The following is a 20,941-nucleotide window of genomic DNA, read 5'->3' on the forward strand; positions in this document are numbered from 1 at the left end:
TGAAAATCCTGATGCGGCCCACCCTCACCTAGATTCTGTCTCCAGCGGCCCCCGGCTGATTTGAGCTTGAGACCCCTGCTATAAGTAAAAGTAGAACAGATGTATTTTAATAGCATTCCTAAGGTACATTAACCCTACAACACTTTCGCAACATATATATATTTTTTAGCTGATATAATATACCCAATAAAAAGTTTTTGTCCTAAAAACTACATCAAAATATGACAACACATGACAAATTATAGTAGTTTTCTTTTATTTACAACTATATGTAACAAAATGTAAAACAAAAACATAGGAAGATCCTAAAAACCTACTTGAAAATTACTGAAAAATTGGGAATTTTAGAAGAAAAAATTCTTAATGAAAAAGTCTTCTTAATGAAAGTAATTATACTTTGCCTTTGTTCCACCTACTCCTTGGACATGTGAGATTTTACCCAGGGACTCGTAGAAAAATGTAACATATTGAATTAGCTTAAAAACCCCAATAGTTGTTGAACATTTTAAAGCTTGAATGGTGTCTCCTGCTGAGGTTGAAAAAGTTCTAAACTTGCACATATTTGCTGACTTTTTGGTTTGCAGCCACAGGAATGAGTTTCGTAGCCGTTTGTACACCTTTAAAATATTCCCCCTCACTGTTCTTGTACGTCCACACTAAGCCAACAGTCTTCGGAGTGAGAGCTGCGCACCGCCAGCCCCCCTGAACACTCCAGATCTCCACATGTGGGAATCTGACAGTGGTGATGTTTGCTCTAGATGTGCACTCCCACCCCACTCCATTTCAACAAGAGGGTGCATTTCCATGACAAAGGACAATTATTGACTTTCATTGGCTCTGGTTGCTTTGATATCAGCTAGGGGTGTGTCTGAGTGTCTCTGTGTGTGCGCAAGAGGGGCTGTTGGGGGGGCGGGTTCGGGGACAGCAGTGGAGAAGAAGAAGAACAGGGGGACCTGATGGGGACCTGATGAAAGGAGCCGAGTGGGAAAATGCACCCGCTGACCCAAAGTTCACTAATAGACGGGAGGATCACATCATTTGTTTGTGTTTTATCTTCGGTTCCTCAAATCTGCTTTCATTCTCCATCTTTTTCTCACCATTTTCATCTTTTTTTCTTCTTTTTTATTAGTTCTTTTTATCCGTATTTATATATATGAGTGATCTTCACCTCCTCCTCCGCCTTCTCCCCCCCCTCACGATAATTTAAGCAGCTGAAGGGCATAGCGAAGCAAGAAAGAAGGAGAAAGAGCTGAGAAAAATGGGGAAGCCCTGCCGACGAGGGCCTTCCCTCTCTGACATGGCACAGATGTGAGAGTGTTTTTTGTGAAGTGAGTCGGGGAGGCGATAGGCTAATTTGCGTGGTATAAAGGGGGAACCCTTTTCATATGCAGAGCGCCACTTTGATGCACAGCCGATGAAAGCTGGAGGAGAGTGGAGGAGAGAGTGACGGAGGGGCTCTTTGTCCCGGGGCGAGGGGGGCATTTGTTCCGCGCTGTCCTCCTCTCTTCTGCTTTACCGAGGCTCCCGCGGACGGGACAGCTGAGAGGCAAAGATGTCATCAGTGGAGTAAATAAATAAAAGAAGTTTGCGATCGGGCATCACACACATACAGACATGGTTGTCATGGAGATGCAGGTTGGAATTGGTTCTACAGGCCAAGTTCTTTTTACACATGGGAGTTTCTCATCCGGACATGCTAGAGGATAGGCTGACGGGTGGCTTAAACTTGGCCGACTGTTGAATAGTGTATGCATTAAGTAGGAAAATGCAAATTTGTGCGGTTCTGCTACCACTTTGAATAGTTGCTCCTTTTTAAGAGTAAATCAGACATTTGCTTTTTCATGGAGGTCATATACCTTAAAGAATAAAGATGTATGTGAGTGTTGGACAAGCCCCAACAAATACTGGCAGATTTCACACTTGCAAAAGACTTAAACTTCTGCAACAAAAGCCTTTGAACAGGAAAATTTCAATGTCTTTAAAGTTGGGATGCACAAGATAGAGAAATGTATCAAAAAAATGGTTGAGTACTGCAATATCAGTTGAAAACGACAGATTATGTAAGTAAAAATGTATAACATCGACCAAGAAAATCGACAAGTTTCTCTTCCTGTTGTGTCTCTACTGTCTTTGGCTTTTTAATGTCCAAGACGTCCAATAACAAGCTGGCTTCTACCAAGTTAGGTCAGTTACAGTTGGCTGAAGGTCAACCACAGTGAGGAATGTGTGGTGAGAGACTGAAAACACATCACTGCAAACAATACTGGAATAAATAAAAGTGATACTTTTTTTTGACGGCTAAAAAAAACAGTCTAAAAGACCCAAAATGCCAGGTTTCTATCAATCAATACAGCTGTTATGTCAAATATTTATTATTGACCAATATTTTGTTGACCACCAATTCAGCCCAAAGGTAAACCATATTATGAGGCCCACATTGAAGTGTTCGCTGGGTAGTATGACTTAATTAAACTCAAAACCTCCAAGTTTCTGGGCCCTCCTGTTGGCATCTGAGCCCAAACTGAGCTAGTTTGGCCAACTTTGAGTATCTTTTTCTGAGGGTGTAATCTGACTTTTAAATCGTTAGTCCAATTTACAGTATGAACAGTACTGAGAAGGTTCTTTGTGTCGATGTTAACATGAGACTGAGTGTTGGCTCTTAGCGGCAGTCAGAAATCAAAACAATAGCAAAAATAGAAACAAAGATTTCTTATGCTACGTCCGAAATCCTTCACTGCTAACTACATTTTGTGGTGCTGTCCAAATCTACAATTCCAAAATCAAGTGCCCAGAAATTTCCCATAAGTCTCAGTGTGCATCGAAGCTCACTAGATATAGAAATAGTGAGCATGGTGTCCGACTTACTTTAAAAATCCATGGTGTAAGATAGTCCCGCCCTATATAGTTTTTTTAGTAGTTAGAGGGAGTAGTGAGGGAATTGGGACACAGCCTCAGTTTGAACTAATGATGTTGTGGGACAACTACTCCATGTAGCACTTACAGGGCTTTGGTGGTCAAAAACAAATTAGGAGTTGTTGCAAAGGAAAATCAGGGTCACTTTGCAGCATTACTGCCAGTGTTCTTATTTTCCTGAGGAAGCTGAATTAATGAGAAGGAATCACCCACAAAAGAATCTTTCAAGCCCTAAAAAGTTTTTAAGCATAAGTCTAGTATTTGAACTCACACATTTACAATGAATCATGGTTTATGTTAACCTTTATTGACCTTTGGTATAGAGTAGAGATGGATGATATTTATTTCTAAAAGTGGGACTCTCAGGACATGCTTTTCCACTTTTTGAACAAATTGAGTGGAACTACCGCGCTGTGACAGCACCAAACTAACTGCTATGGTAACATAAACTCTTGATTCCTTTCGTCTTTAATTTTTCCATAGGTTTTTGGTTTTTCCTTCATCATTTTCTGTATTCTGCCAGCACTGTGATTAGCAATGCAGTTGCTCAGGGTCTGACGTCAACTGTAGCATAACAGACACAGAGATAACTTCTTCTGCTTAAAAAAAGACATATCAGCAACAACTGCATTCCAATGAGAATGAGCTTTCAATTTTTGGGAACCAATTTTCTAAAAACTGATTTAGGCTGGCAGTCTGAACACCGCCTGAAATTAAAACCAGCGTTACTCAATGTCAGTTTTTGGATTCAAAACAGTGTGATGTGTAAAGTTGCTAAAAGGTTGTTTCGGAAAAAGTGTATTTATGTTGTAGCCAAATTTACGTCAAACTTTGGCATTCCATTAGATAACAGCTTGACAGATAACTATCTTGCAAGGTGACCATCAGTTTTGGTTCAACATTTGTGCAGCAGTTTCAACTTGACAGTTCTCTGGTCACCTTTTACTGTATCATGACTGTGCTCTGCATGCACTGAACTCTGGTTACAGCATATCAAATGTCTTACAGTTGTTAACGTTTGAACCATTTCTCATTCTCAAATAGACGTAACCTCCATGATAAGAGTTCACTTATGTGGTCATGAGAACAGCAGTTTGCATGTGTCACAGACGGGCAGATCCAAGTGCAGCAGGTTTTATTGGCATAGACAAGAGAACAGGAGTGAAGCACAGCTAAAACTCCACAAAGCTAAATCAGGGTCAGGCAGACAGAGGTCAAACACGAGTATGAGGACATCAAAGAACAACAAGAGTTGTTAGGGTCCAGGCGAGGGTCAGGGCAGGCGGCAAACAATCAGAGTCAAAGACGAAGCAGGATCAGATGAAACAGAAGATCGGGTTAGGATGAGAATGGTCGGTGATGCCGGCAGAGTGGCAAACACAAGACTAAATACTGCTGGGAGTGATTGCAGATGGAAAACAACTGTGGGGCTTCAGGGACTGACAGCAGGGCTGATGGGAAGTGTAGCATGGAGCCCCAGGAAGTGCTAGTCTCTAGGTGATGGATACCGCTGATGGTTAGAGGGGAAGACAGAAGGCCGATTCACGACAGTGTGGCTGTTTAAATGTGGTTCTAATTTTGTATACAGTGGTCCTTTGCTATGACACGGTCTCAATGTTTTGTTGATTTTTTTTTTTTGGGGCACTTTTCTAAAAATTGTTTTCTGTGTCCTGATTTGCTTTAGACCATTGTCAGTCAATATTCTACATGCAGTGTCTCCTGTACAGAATGAGTCCAGGTTTCCACATTTACTTAAATTTTCAATCCTGAGTAGGTTTTATTCTATAATACTAGACAAATATTTCTACAAAGGGTTGAACTTTGAGAGTTTGAACAAGAGAGGAAAGCGTGAAAATGTTCATATTGGTTTGAGAAAAGTGTCTATTGAGGGATTTTACAGCCTTGAAATATCTCTAAACATTCACATTTTCATTTTTTTGTGTTGTTTTAGGTCATCTTTGCCCTAAACCAGACGTTATTACAGCAGGAGTCTTTGAGAGCTGGAAGCCTACAGGTCCCATACACCACCGAGGACCTGATCCGACACTACAACTGCGGAGATCTGAACTCAATCATCTTTAATCACGAGACATCACAGGTCAGTTCTTTCAACAGATTTGTCTTGTGTTGTTGGATTTTCTCTTGTCTTGGTGAAGTTTGCTCTTTTCAATATATACCAGATAAGTGTGGTCATAAATCTATAAATCATTCTGCTGAGTAAGCTAAGACTCATTGTGACCCTTTGACCTCATGTTTGTCCCTCTGACTTCACCCTTGACCCTTTCCTCCACCCCTTACCTTGTAACTTAGCAACACCTCCCCCCTCCATCTTCTCCCATCAGTCCTTCAAACTGCTTCTTGTGATATTTGCCCATTTTTAATTAAAAGAATTTAGTGAAAAGTTTTTCATAAACTTTTGACCAGAAAGGGATCGGAATCATTATCGTTTGACTCACAGGTGCCTAACTTCAATAATGTGACACTGCCGCCGAGTGAGCAGGTGACTGCCCAGGAAATAGACAGCTACTTCAGGCAGGAGCTCATCTACAAGAGGAACGAGAGGATGGGGAAGAGAGTCAAAGCACTGCTTGAGGAACACCCGGACAAGAGCTTCTTCTTCGCCTTTGGAGCTGGTAGGTGTTCTGTTTTCAATATGAAACCCATAATTCAACCAAAAAAAAGGGAAAGAAACCAGATTTATAATCACAGTATCCCCAGTAGAACATATGTGCTTAGCTGTGGCAACAGTAAGAAACCACCCTAAATCATAGAGAGGATTTGGTTATTTTCTCACAGCATTATGTTCTTTTGACTGTAAAACTTCCAAAGTGTTTTAGCAGAACTTCAGGTCCAAGTCTTTGAGTCTGAAGGAAGCGCTTTTGGTGCACTTACTAAAAGTGAGTCTAAGCAAAAACTGGCAACACAACTGGACACAAAACAAGAGAAAACTAAACTAAAAACAGCACAGATACTGACAATCGTGTCTGTCACTGACTTTTTTCCATTTTAGCTATAGCAAAGTTATCTGCTAAATAAATAAATAAAGGACAAAGCACAATCAATGTTTTGGTATTTGTTATGTACAAAGAGGATGAGGCACACCTGGGATATCACAATTTCCCAGGTACACTGTGTCCATTTAATCATAGTTATGCAAATAAATACAAACCAACTCACACATTAAATCATTTAAAAACATGGATGTGAACAAAACCTTGATTGACAACAGATACATTCAAATTCCTGACACAGCACTAGCGCTCATCATCATCTATCAAAAGAGAAGGCTAATTCAGGCCACGGAGCGGCAAGCTACATGGGAGTGATTTCGGGTAATTGTGGTTTTACAGAAGAGCTGTAGATCCAATAATTTCCAACGACACACTCAATTTTTGATAATCTTCGTGATGCTGTGGGTTCTCTTGTGGCGCCCTGTTGTTGGTCACGTGACTCCCTTAATTTTTTCTAATCAATTTCAATATGCTTCAGAAATCACCTCCTCCTCCTTTAAACTGTGTTTCTGAGTATTTTTTATTAAAATTGTTGTGAATCAGGATGGGGAAAATAATGCTGTTTGAAAAAGCTCTCAGTTTTGTCGTAGAAATTCCAATGGGCTGGCCAAAGTCTCCTTGCTCTGCTCCACTTCTCAAAAAATAGATCCATCTTCCTTTTTCTTGTCTGGGCTGGCATCTGGTTTCAAACTCTATGGTTGGATAGCTCCAATATTGCTGACCGTTTTTGTTGCACCACTAATGTTAGCTTGGGCTTGTGAGGGGGCTGTAAGCTAGCAGGAGAGAGAGTAAGGGCAAAGAGATCATGGGAAATAAGCAAAGGCTTACTTCCATACCAACAGTCCCGCCCACAATTTAGAGGCAACTTTCTAATGAACTTATCGCTCTGCAGAAGCTATGTCTGAGAGTTTGATTTTTCCTTAAAACAGCATGATTGGAGCGGAACATTAACATATGTTGGGCAAACCTAAAAAAAAGATGGGGGGGGGGTCTTGCTACAGTAATTAGTACAAATTAGCTTGTTGTGATTTTTTACTCATTCATTCACACACTCACTAGCTGGAATTACTCATGATTTCAGTTGATGGCTTCATAAAATATTTCATGTCCGGTTATGTAGTGTTTTAAATTTTGCCTATGTTTAAATGTAGCCACTTAACCACCCAACTGGAACAGAGTTTCAAATCCCCTCTGTTAAGGGAGATTTGGTCGACTTTACAGAAAATGATATCACCAAAACGAGTGTCCCAAACCATTTTGTTTGGTTTCCAAGCAGAAAAAACAGTGAACTTCTGGAAGAAAGAAAGTTGGAGACCTTCACAGTCTGCTGGTCTCTGAGCTGGCAGGAAACAGCTGAAGAAAAGCAGACACACACACGCATGCAAACCCCCACACACCCATACACACACCAACCCTAACAAGGAGTACATTTCACGGTGTGTCCCTAAGGAGGCGCCTTTACAAGGGCTTGGTTTCTAAAGGTGTGTGCTTCTGTGTGTATTTGTGTGTGGCCGCGCCTGTGTGGGCGTCTGGGTGTGTGCGTTAAGGAGAGAGCTGGTGAGTGAAAGTGATATGGCCAATCAGCCCAGCAGCAGTACTTCTAGACATACGGAGGGCAGGTTAGGTTAGGCATGAACATGAAATGGGTTGGGGCACATTAGGGTACACATGTGTGCACACACCGCCACATGGTACTCACACACACACATGCACACATCCCAGCCCCAGCCTGAAGCCGTTCTTAAGAGCAACCTGGATAAAATGTGTCCTTAATTATCCCAGGAAGGGTCAAAGGACACACACCCACCGCCAACCCACGCACACATACACACACAGGCACAATGGAGCTCATTTTGTCAGCAAGCTGATTTCCCAGTCACCATCAGCTGTGAAGCTTATCAGTGACCATCTCATGTCCCTTTGAATGAGCACAAAAGGATGTCTCGGCAGATTAGAGGCTCAATCTTGTTTTACTCTGCATTTACAAACCTGTCGCTGTGACGGGCTCCAGTAACCAGACTCTGGGAAAGAGCCACGTTCATCACCCCCTAATTGTACTTCTGCAAACTGTAGTCGAGATAATCTTTGGCTACCTGAAATGCATCTGGTCTGAACTCTATAACTCAGTGGAATTACAGTGGCGCTGTTCAATGGAGCAGTGGCCTTTTAAGCAACATTCTCTTTAGGAGTAAATCTGATTAGCCTGCAGGGTTAGCCTGCAGATTCCTGAAAGATGCTGTGTGGAAAATGTGTCGTCTACAGTAAGCTTTAGAACTTCTAAAAGTTTGAAGAACTGTATAAAAGTGATCAAGGTAAAGTTGACCAAAAACACTGGAGATTCGCAGATGCAACAAAGATGCACACTGGGTAGTTTTTGGTTTTTGATTATGACCCAAATTCTTTACCAATTCCAGTGAAGCAACAATACCGACTGCTTTTTGTTGACTATTAAAATAAACTATCCTAACTTAATATGTTCATAATTGTACACCTTCATTTACTTTTACACTTTTTACACTACACTTTTAGGGGCAGATCCAACCACATTATGCCACCATGCTGCCTGCGGTTCTCTTGTAAGTTGGTTAGGAGTGTCTTTTTTTACACAGATGATGGTTATGGTGCATCCACGGCAGGGGCGTCAAGTTTCATTGTTAAGTTAATGTAAAGATGCGATTTGACACGTTGGGCGCGATGCAGCAAGTCAGGGACTCACTTATGGCCACATAGTGACTAGATCAGAAGGTAGAAAAAGAGATTAAATATGGTGGCTCGATGCAAGGATTTTCACACTGAAGTTCCATCTGTTTTCTTAACCCGCTGGGGCCGCAGGGTTGCCGGAGACTCTCCCAGTTATTGTTGAGCGAAGGCGGGATACAGCCAGGTCGTCCATGGTGCTGGATCCATGGCTACGCTAGCCAACCGTCCGGTAGACAGCTTAGCGAGCTAGCAAGCTTAGCCCCGTTCCCCAGGCTTCGGCAGAGCTAATAGCGATTATACCTGCCTAGGTGCCCAGCAGAAATAGTTAAGTCTACTGCCAAGGCTGTAGGTCCCTGGGCTTTGCTAGGCGGTTAGCTACCCGGCAGTCCCGTTGCTGTGCGCGCAATTGCTCTAGCTTCATGGGCTTATGATGTTTTCTTATTTTCATTGAGACACTAATAAAAAGATCTTCTAGTTTTATTGTTATTTAATGCTCAAACTGGGCCACAGACAGACAGAAGTAGGGCTTACACTGCACCTGGAGAGACTCTGAAAGATCTGGAGAACCCAGTCACGGCGATGTGCTTTCCTGCGCCTCTGTAGACCTCTCCAAAACATATAAACTCACTCAACATCATCAATGTTTTCTATGATGTGGCAATAAATTAATTCTAGAACAACTTTGGCGGTTGCTCTGCGGCAGGGAGCAACCGGTAAAGTTGTTCTGGACTTGTCTGGACATGACTTGTTTTGCAAATGCAAAGCTATAAGCATTCAATTTGACGGGGGTCACAAGCAAATTTGATGCGCCTGCTGGGTCTGGTATGAATGCAGCGTTATTGTTTGGTTCCCACCAATCATTTTTCAAATCAGCCAAATGATTCAGACTATCTGATACAATGAAATCCTGAGCGGACCATCAGCTTTGCGTAGCAGTGCCCAATGCAGAGAAGCAAACCAGGGTTTACTTGCAACTGAAAAAAAAATCATATTTTGAAAGGAACTACAGCTTGTTTGTTTACTCTGCACATAATTTAGTTCTAACACCTGTCCAAACAAATCATACTACCCAAGAAAACAAACTAGTCCAGCCAACCCAGACATGGTTTGAATGGGCCTTTAGGCTCAAATGTAGTTTTAGTTTATTACTTTCGTCTTTACATAGGATAAGGAAAGGGGTGGAGATTATTAAATTAACATTAACAAAAAGAAGACTTTTATTTTTAAAATGCAATCTCAGCTACAGTTGCAAAGTGAAGTCTAACTTTGGAAATCCCAAACTTTTTTCTCACCACCTGCTTTTTGGAGCTTTAGGCATAAAACGAGTGATGTTTTCCACTTCTAGTATGTCTGACACAATTCCAGGAGGCTTGTTGGGCTTCAATCAATTTTAATGGCAAGTTAGAAAAACTCTATCAGATGCTCCGTGTTCTTTCTGAACGAGGTACTTGTTTTGCAGATGTTAGGTGAGAGGAGCACATCTTTGCAAGTATGTAACTGTACTTCCTCACTTTTTTTCTTTGCACAAATTGATGGATTTTCTGCATGACTTGTCTTGCAAATGCAAAACACCTGGATGCCTGGATACATGTTTTACTGTTATTTCTGTCTTTGGTTTAAAAGAAACTCTATTGTAGGTGTAGATCTTTTTTTTTTCATGATTTACAACAGTTGAATGAGGTGATGTAACGCAGAGCCTCTTTTGGTTTGTCTTCACTAAATGCTAACATGACTGGTTTCATGTCCTGAGTCTCAAATAAATATTTTTTGGGGTTAATAAACATATAGTAGTGGTATGAGCAACACAGCAGGTGAAAACAACAATAAACACTGTCATTTTCAGTGCAAAATGTTCATTTTGTCAACAGAATTTAAGCTCCGCTTTACGGATCTGAGCAAAAATGTGTTTCGCTTTGCTGGACAATCTCCCCCCGTCTTTTGAAAGTCTTTCCCTTCTCCAGGCTGAAGTGAAATGCATCCATGTTTTAGTCTCAACCCAAATCAGCTTAGCACGACATGAATCTCCTAATACTTTGCTCCAAACCACGAATTTAAATGTTTGCGGCAACGTAATTGCTGGTGTGGTCGACAGGCTCGAACGGTTACTGCACTTTGAAAAGTTTGACTCTTTTCACAGACAATTAAGTCTTGCCTTTGGATCTTCTGCTGTTTAGCTTGGTAGAGCCTCCCTAAAGGGAACGCTCTTCAGTTAGTGAGCTGTTTAGTGAGGTGGGCTGGCTGTGATAAATGACCATCCTGGCCCATGAGAGTTGACATGAAGTTGATAGGAAATCACCCGCAGCACCTCCACAGTGTGGAGCTGTACTCGAATGGAAAAGTAGTCGTTTAAAGTATGAACTTTTCCCACTGTGAGATTTTCTTTGGAAAGTCACTCATGTGACATGATCTGAGAAAATATGTTTGGAAGTCATATCAGCAGTTATAGTTTACGACATCGCACTGTTGGCAATCCGTCTTCAGAAACCATCATTCAAAATTGGCTTGTAAAGAATGGCGTGGAAAGTAAAAGCAACCTGCAGAGATGAAAACTTTGGCTGTATGTATGTGTGACCATAAATGACTTGAAACTGTTCAAACTGTGAACTCTATACTGTCAAATTCAGTTTCTAAAATGAGTCATAAAACTTTTCATGTGCTACATTTGGTTTGAAAGTGCCAATATTTCTTTGTAGTAAAGTGAAAAACACTGTAAAACATTTTCACATTCAACAAATAAATAAACTTTTGAATTTGACACAGTTGGAGAAAAAATGCTTTGATAAATACAGGACCTCAGTTTGATGCTTGAAGCTATTGAGATGTGTAACGCCTGACCTGGTTGAGGCGCTACACTGACTAATGGTTTAGTCACAACTGGGTACGGGCCAGCAAAAAAACATGACTAATCTGTACAGGGGAATCCAGGTACCCTGCATAAAATACAAACTGCTACAACTACAAAAAAACTGCTCAGTGAACCCATAGAGCAGGGGTGTCTAAATGAGATCCTGGTCCGTGGGGCAAATGCAAACAGCAAACTGATATCTTAATGAGAGACGTGGAACTGGTCTTCGTTTGCCACTGTCGCTCCATCTTGGCTATCTGAAAAGGCAGCGAAAAGCATCACAAGTGACCGTGAAGGCTCTTGGGAATTTCTAACACACAAAAAAAGCTCAGCACTGACTCACTTGGGGTTGTTTCACCCATAGCCGCAGGGAAAAAAGTGCAAACAGCGCCACCCGGGGGCCGAAAGTATATTACAGCCGTAGAGTTTTGGAGCACCATAGAGGATCAATGGGAAACGGGTAAGGGGTTCTGATTAAACACTCCACGGCTTCCGCAATCACAACTTGGTGGTCTAAAAGATAATTTGGCCCCATTTTGGGCACCCATGGGCTAGAGTGTGGACTAAAAAGGGACTGTACGATAGCATCACTCATACATAAGCGCGTGCAACTTCCATAAGCCTTACTCTATGATACATTTACCACACATGCAACAATCCTATGTCCCATTTTCAATGAGCCTCAATTGTGCCCACCCTAAAAGATGCACCTTGAACCAGGCGCTAATCTCTATGATCTTCCACAGGCCCACCCAACCCAATAACCTTCAACGCCCATACAGGTCCATGGAGCTAAACCTTAAACCAGGGACGTCAAACATACAGGCCGTGGGCCGAATCCGGCCCACCAGAAGACCAATCTGGCCAAGTCATGAAGAGAAAAAAAATATAAGGATGTTAGAAAAAAAGACAAGTTTCTAGCCCATTCCTGTAGCGAGTTATAGTTATTTAAAGAAATGACCACAATGCGCATTTCTGCCACTAGGGGAAGCAAAGGCAAAGAAATACCGTCACAAGAAGAGATCAAGATATAAACACAATAAACAATTTGAAAGTGATTAGACTACTAGTTTGGTTGAAGCCTTTTTTCCAACTGAGGAAAAAAACGGAACAAAAAACAAAGCTACAGATAACAAGTTGACCACAGGTTATTTTGCTATCGCGCTACTGGTCCAGCCAACCAAAGATCAGACGAGTTGAATGTGGCCCCTGAGCTAAAATGAGCCAAATGTTACTAATGAAACCAAATTGTTATTATACAATGAGCATAAATGAAAGACTTTGAAGATAATTGGATTTTTTAAATTTCACATCATGGATCTGGAACACGTTCATCCATGCCTTACATCAATAGTGGTCAAAACCCTTTGTCCTTCTGGCAGAAACTCACCTGTCTGCAGTCAGCTCAACCTGTACCTGTACAATTGACCTTAAGATAGAGACACCGTCAGGACAAAATGCAAAGACTGAATTTGGGTTCTACAGCGAATGTTTTCTCTGCAAACAGAAAAGACAAACCTAGTCCAAGAGCTTCTAACACAAGCGTGGATAATGTCTTGATCACTTTTGTAAATTATTAGATAGAGCTACTAAGGTCTTTATCTCATTATCTGGACAAATATATATATATATATATATTTAAATTCACATTCAACCATCATTTTATAAATCTCAATGTAGGATAAATAGAAAACCCTCTCATAAGAACCTTCAATTGAACTCCAGTTGAGAAATGAATGAAGACAGAGATGTATAGTGTGACTTTGAAACTGAGAGCTGGTTGTAGAGATCCACTGTGGATCATCTGTTGTTCAGTGTAGACATGAATGACCTGTACTACAGTTTTTACAGCCTATTCAGTGTGATACCAACAGTAACAGAGATACATCTTAATTTATTTAAGTATTTCTGAACCCTTAAGATACAGGTAATGTAAAATCAGACATTTATTTATTTTTGGTTAATGTGCTTCAAAATGCATGTAAAGAAAAGTAGTTAAAACTAAGATTTTCCCGTTTTTTCTGACGCACTTTCTTGCTCATTTTTTAGTTTCCACCAACAGAATAACCACAGAAATATGTCTACTAAAGGATTTTGATAGAAAACACCACAAATGTAATAAACTGGCCATTCATTGGTTTATTCATTACTAACCAAACAGTGTTGGGGCATGTCACAAGATTCAATAAACCCCCCCAAGAATAAATTCTTGTGCATACTTTAAAGTGCTTTGATTGGAAAACTCTGGCATTCTTTAATTTCTTCTTAGTTTTGGAAAGAACCTGTACAGATTTTTCCCCTCTGCATGTGAAGCAGCTGTTGTAAGGTGTTGACTGTGTACACAGAAAGTGTAGCGCTAGTACAGGACGCAGCTCAGATCTATACATAATCTGAGCTGCAATAATCTCTAAATAACTTGTGCTGTTTGCAAAGGTTCAGTAAAAGTCTGCTTTTAATCTGTGTGCGAGGCCTGGCCCAGATCCCTCCTGAGAGCCGGACCCGCACAGTCGCAGGCCCTGTCGTCATTTTTTTTTTTTTTTTTTTTCTTCCCCAGATGGTGCGAAACTCAAAAATGTGGTGCTTTTCTGCAGCACCTCACCCTCATAAACAGCCAGTTTACAACTGTTTAGGGTAGTCACTGACATGAGTACACACATGTCATCCAGCACCATTAAAATTCAGACCAGACCCACCGCACACACACACACACACACTTAGAAGGAAAGCAGGGCAGGCAGGGCAGAACCTGCATGAAATCCAAGAATTAAACTTGAATGACATTTTTATGTTGGAATTTCTGATCTGATTTATTGTCATTTTAGTTTTTTTTTTTAGTTTTTAAACGTGTAGCCTCTTGTAGTAAAAGTTGCAAAACAGCAAACTCAAGAAAACATAGAGAAAAAACGAGATTTAAGATGATCTGCAGTCATCTCAAATAAACTAGTTTTTGTTTTTCTGTCAGAGATGTATTTAAATCATAAATACATCTCTAAATACATCCCGTATAAAGCTGAGAAGTACTTTACAAGTAGGATAAGATGTCAGGAGCATCTGTAATGTGTCATCGGGGCACCCCATCCCTCCCTCCAGGAGAATAAAAGGAAGATAAAGCTGTCAGCTACTCCAGATAACTAACTGCCTGTGAGGCTGTTGAGTGAAAAGCCCCAAATATATACATTTTTTTCCTCCTGGGCTCGTATGGTTAGAGGCCTCGCTCTGTTTTCGTGAAGGACATATTTCATACAGCGTACGCATCTCTTCAGTTGTCACAACAGCTTGCTGTGATTTATTGAAAGAGTTGAACTCCTCACCCCTGACCCCATTCAAACCCAGCAGTATTTCCTTATCCACCTGGAAAAGGCTCTTTATGTGCCTGCCCAGGGGCTCAACTTTCATTTGGACCAGAAATACCTCACTCCTATATGAAAGGGGAAAGGGGAAGGAAAATTATATCTTTACCTGGTGAGCAGCGTGACTATTGATGATTCAGAATGGGAATCTCACGAAGGAGCGGCCTCCTTTCAATTTGGGGATGAAACAAAAAGTGGAGGGATGGAGGGGCCTGCGGGCGAAGAAAATATGAGAAGACAGAGAAAAACAGGACTTTTACGTGATTTGTGGCTTCCACATTCTCCTTCTCTCTCTTGCTGTGCCGTTATGAATACTTTTTTTGTTTCATAGGAGCCAGGAGGTTTTTTTTTCTTCTCTGTATGAATAAGCTTGTGTGTCACAGTTTATGTCAACCTATGAGCAGATCAGGAATCAGACATCATACAACCTTAGTTAACACTCAGACACTCAACTGCATTTGGTTTTAGATGAATAATCTGGTGTTTTTTTTTTTTTGATAAAACAACTCAGGAGTTTTTTTCCTCGAAATTGTTAAAGTTTATATTTATTCTAAAACATTTTTTTATGTGATGATTTTGAATGCTTGCATTGTTGAATTTTCTGCACTACAAGGCGCAAATAAAAAACTTTTTTTTTTTCAAAAAACAACAGATCTTATAATGCGGAGCGCCTTTACAGTTGGTGAATTCTGGTTCTGCTTACTGATGTTGAAGTGAAAGGTACACAGTGCTCTGTCTGTTTGTTTACAGGTATTGTAAATATGCTAATGCGGCTAACGTATAGCAATAATGTAATGTTTTTTTTATGTTACCAACAAACAACAATGTTGGAAGTTAGTGTAGTCAATGTAATGATTATTTTAAGAATAAGTGTCTGTTTTTTTAACGTGTTGCAACCACAGGTATTATAAATACGCTAATGCAGCTAACGTAGCCTATAGCAATATTAGGTAAGATTCCTTAAGAAACTTTATTGGCACATTAACAAACATTATTAATGTGTTGATAGGGTGTTAGCAAGACATTTGTTAGCATAATAAGCCAAAAAAGGTTTAGAAACATACTTAGTAAGAAGCATTAACATCTAAAATGAGACCATTGTCTACAAAGGCCATATTAATAAACTGCTCACAAGCTTAACAAATGTTTAACTATACTTTGTCAACATTATATTGAGTATTTTGCAGCGCCTCATCTAGAGTTTTAACCAATATCATACTCTTTTTTTTAATGTTACTAACGAGAAACAATGTTAGGAGTTAGCGTCGTCACTATAACCTTTATCTTAAGGCTATTAGTTTTTTTAACATGGTACAGCTACAGTTATTGTAATTAGCCTACACTAGTGCAGCTAACGTATAGCATTATTGTACTGTTTTTTTTAATGTTACTGTCAAGGAACAATTTCAGAAGTTAGTGTAGTCACTGTAGCATTTGTCTTAGTGGTATCAGTCTTTTTTTAAGTGTTGCATATAAGATTTGGTGTTTTGTAAATATGCTAATGCAGTTAATGTATAGCGGTGTCAGACTGTTGTAAATCATGAAAAAAAATTCATCTACACCTACAATAGAGTTTCTTTAAACCAAAGACAGAATTTTTATTTTTACATGTAACAAGGAACAATGTTGGGAGTTAGCGTAGTCACTGTAAGTTGCTATAGTGGTATCAGCCTGTTCTTTCACATGTTCCAAACCCAACTATTGTCAACACACTAATGTAGCTAATGCTTTTAACACAAATATTGTAGTGCGATGCAAACAAGTTCTAGTTACTGTGAACACATGTAATAAAGTCTGACTGACAGATTTATCTCTGACTCTTTTGTCCCACTTAATGTTGTACCTTATGACATAAGTTTGAAAACAGACCATTCATTGACAGTGTGGAAAATATGCTAATTTAGTAAAAAAAAAAAAAAAAAATTACACATTTGTTAATGTTTTGATATATTTTGGCTACATTTTGCTTTTTGGAAACTAATTTAACTTTGTGCACATGTGGTCACAAAGAAAATCATTTGCAGTCGTATAATAACGTTATGCTGCTAAACAAACGCCACATTTCAGATTGCAGGTTTAATTAAAAATATACGTTTGTGTTTCACTTTCCACTGAGAAGACAGGACACCAAAGATTTCCAACTTGTTTTATTCTTAGATAAGTTTTTTTGGCATGTTTATCATTGATTGATTAGTTGACTGATAAACTTCTATTTTTTAGGGGTTTTTTTTACAGTGCCTCCCTTAAACGTTTCGAATTTAGCATTTGCTCCTCTTATTTAAGTCACTTTTTTCTATATTTCTATATTGTGAAACAGATAAAATCAAGTATAAACATCAAGTTTGAAAAGGGCTTTGAATTAGTATAAAAATATCTGCTGAATTGCTAAATGTAAAATTGTGGAAAGAAGAAAACTTACTAAAAAGTTAAATGTATTTAATGTAAACCAAAAATTATTTATCATCTGCTTTTTTAAACCCTGTTTAAAAAAAGGCAAGTGGCAACATTTTTCTACAAAAGCCTGTGATTGACGAGAACAAAGTAATATTTTGTCTAACAGGAAAATGACAGACGGATGATGAATGTGGTCTCAGGATCAGATATGAAGCCAGTCTTTTGTAAAATAATGAATAAAAACAAGTCCAAATGGGAGTTTGAACCAGTTGTCAGTGAAATGTTATTATTTGGGTGGAACTTTCAGGTTCTGCATAAACAAAGAAATTGACTTACATAAAAAGTAAGTTATTCCCTTTGTCTAAAGGTTTTTTTTCTTTTTTTTTGAGTTTGCTACTAAAATTACAGCTTCAATTTTTTTAAATTGAGCTAGAGAATATAAACTATTGTATTTAGGTAAATTTACTATTTTAATACTTGTAGTTGTAGTATTTTTTTCATCCTTTGTTGAGTTTCCAAAGTTTTTTTTTCAAATGTAAAAAAGAAGTGATGCCCAAACATGTCATTTAAAAACTCATATATTATTCATTAAGTTTTCCTTCTTGTTATTTAGTTCTTAGGGAATAAAGCAAAGACTCCTCAGGAACTGTAAACTGACACAAAAATTGGTGCCTTGAATAGAATCTTACTTAAAGAAAAAAAAAAGGTTGACAGTGCACTAAAGAGAGATAAGATGACAGCAGGATCGGTCTCCATCATGTGGATCTGCTCTGAGTTAGAACAGAGGCCTAAATCACAGATGATATGCAGGCCTCTCCAGACGACCACACGATCTCTTGCAGATTACTCAAGCTAAACAAGCACAAAATTGCACTTTAAGCCACATGTTTTAGATGGAAACCCTGTGTGGAAGGCTTTTTAAGAAGTGAAAAGGCATCTGAGTCCCATCGGTGTCCTTTTTCCTCGACTAAGACGTTTGAAGAAGGCTGCGGGATCCAGGTTTTGCAGCGCCAGACGTCCTGCTGTTCTTAATGCAACAGTGTAAGACCTGCGTTCTGACTGATAGATATTCTTAAAAATCAGGATTGATCAAATTTTACACTTTGATCCGGCTATATTCCCCTGCCGCTAGAACAGAAACGCTCATTCATTTCTTTTAAATGACCTCTAACAGTCAAAGAGCACAAACTGCCGTTCTGTGACCCTTTTAACCAAACTGCTTGTAGATTACATTTTGTCTGCGAACGGAGGCCAGCGCAAACAAACGTTCTCAAAGACGTGGAATTATCCTGCAGACACAAGCTGAGATAAGAAAAGCATCTAAAGACCTGAACATGTTTATGTATCCAACAATAAAAGCAGCCTGTTCTGCCTTCTATTCTCATTATTCATCTTGCAGCCACTTTACAACTGTTTGTTCTCAATCAGTAAATCAAGAAGCAAACATAATCAAACAGTAATCACAGTGATTTATGGAAGTGTTCGGAAACTGGCGTGTGCTTTTTTTTTTTTTTCTTATGAAAAAAAAAACCCAGACACATCAATGTCCTACAGCTTAGCCAAAGCAAAAACCCTCCTGCTGTAGATTGCTATTGTTTTTTTGGTAACTTGCCTCATAAACTCTAGATCAGGGAGTCAAACTCAACCACACAGGGGGCCAAAATCCAAAACACACCTTAGGTCATGGGGCAAACAGGATAAACATTTATTATTTATTTATTTTAAACCAAATTTTTAAAACATACATTTTAACATAACTATGAATAAAAACAGGCAGTAATGCTAAAAATATTTCAGAATAAATCAACTTAAATAACTTTCAATATTTTACTCTCCGTAAAAATATATTACATCAAAATTAGACAAGTACAGAAATAAGCGCAAGGTAACATCGGACCATTAATAACAATAAAATGATCTGGAGGGCCGGATATAATAACCCGGAGGGCCAGATCCGGCCCCCGGGGCTTGACTTTGACACATGTGCTCTAGATTCATACATTGTCCTGAAATTAACTTTTCCAATATTTAAGATATTTGTAGCTGCATATATCCTAGAATTTTACAAGAGACACTTCTTTTGATTTTTAGTTTAGTTTTGTTGGATTATGCTTAAATACCCAATCTGATAAAATTGGTGTTTTTCTCAAGATAGAGGACACACATAAAAAAATTAAGCTCAAAATTGCATTCACTCTAACTTTAAACACAAAAGTGTACAGAATTATATATAAAACAAACTTTTAGTGAAGGTTAAAATGAGTAGAACTGTAACTGTTTGGGTCACCAGTTGAAATAAAGTTAGGTTTTCCTGTTCTGGATGTTGATGTCCTCTTGATTTTTGTTGCAGCGCTATTGTCAGGTTGAGGATGTAAAGGGCTGTCAGCTAGCGGGAGAGCATGTAAACAGAGATCTCGCAGCGGGGGTGTTCATTGGGGGTGGGGTGCTCCATGCTAACAGTTTCACCCACAACTCAGAGTCAAATTTCTAATGAGCTACTGCCGCTCTGCAGAAACTATATCCTTGTTTCTTTCCACTGATCAGTCCGCTCCAGTCCAGTCTGATATTTTGAGTGTTTCCTTTATAAAATGGACCCAACTAACAGGACTGACCCGTGTACTTCTTGAGGGCCCCCATCAGTTGAAGGTTCAAAGAAAAATGGAAGTTAGGGCGAAGTGATTGTCCGAAAGTGATTGTCCGAAAGTGATGACGACATTAGCAAGCACCAATATAGGGCTATGCTAGCGATTCGGTTTTCCACTTTACTGTGGTATTCTTCTTAGCCGTCCGCAATATTCTTTAAACAACATTAAATTCCTGTTATACACCATGTACGAAAAAGTAAAGCAGGAAAAAGACGAGCTGCTGTTGTTGTTGCTTTTCTAGTCGTCGCAAGACTGAGTGGAAATGCTCGCCAGACATGAACTGGACCATACTGTGCCATTCCTTACCGAACCAAGCAGTCCATGAGAAAAAATGACAGGGTTTTTGTATTTAGGCTAAAAGCAGCAGTATGGTTTTTAATGGACCACAAGTAATACTTTGAAAATAGATCAAAAGATGATCTGAGTGGGACTTCACAGCAACAATTTGGCTGAAATAGTCATTATTTTGTTAAAATATTGAAGCAACTCACAATGACAAGGAAATTCAGAACTGATAATTAATCAATCAGTACAGGGTGTAGTCAACTCCAACACCCTGACTCCACCCATCTCTTCTGCAAGAAGTTTTTATAGTTTTTTCTGTGTTAGAAATATAGAAAAAAACCTAATATCATGAAGTTGAGTAAAGTTAAATATAGGAGGGTTGGTTGTTTCAGTTGTGTTCTGGGTTTTCAGAATTGGAAAACTTCAGTTTAAGTAACAAGGTTTAGTTATATGGATTTTTTTCCTCATTTTTTGTATTAAGTTTGATTTAAACACCATTTCGAGGAACAAACTTATGTCTATTTTTAACACGGTGTCTAATAGAGTAAATTGAATGAAAACAAAATTTAAACAGGAGAGAAGACAAAATAATTTTTTTTGTAAAAATAAAAAACTTCACAAAAAAGTTTGGTCTTTATCTCTTAAAAGTTAAAGGCATTTTAAAGGAGGCTAAATGTGGAGTCATTTTAAAGGAGAAACTGTAAGTGGGATATAATAAATCACACCTCTGGTTCCCTTCTGAGAATGGACTAAGCTCCACAGTCTTTTATGGAGAGAATAAATGAAAAACGCGCCTAA

General features: G+C 39.2%; 1 protein-coding gene across 1 annotated transcript in view; it reads left to right on the forward strand.

The window, feature by feature from the left end:
• trabd2a (TraB domain containing 2A) overlaps nucleotides 1–20,941 on the forward strand; it is a 77,973-nt gene that overhangs the window by 39,372 nt on the left and 17,660 nt on the right. Inside the window, exons 3-4 of the mRNA XM_036214510.1 lie at nucleotides 4,865–5,011; nucleotides 5,372–5,546. Of these exons, the coding sequence (XP_036070403.1) occupies nucleotides 4,865–5,011; nucleotides 5,372–5,546 (322 nt within the window). The remainder of the gene's footprint in view (nucleotides 1–4,864; nucleotides 5,012–5,371; nucleotides 5,547–20,941) is intronic.

Source organism: Oryzias melastigma, linkage group LG12 (assembly GCF_002922805.2).
Source record: "Oryzias melastigma strain HK-1 linkage group LG12, ASM292280v2, whole genome shotgun sequence".
NCBI classification, from domain to species: Eukaryota; Metazoa; Chordata; class Actinopteri; order Beloniformes; family Adrianichthyidae; genus Oryzias; species Oryzias melastigma.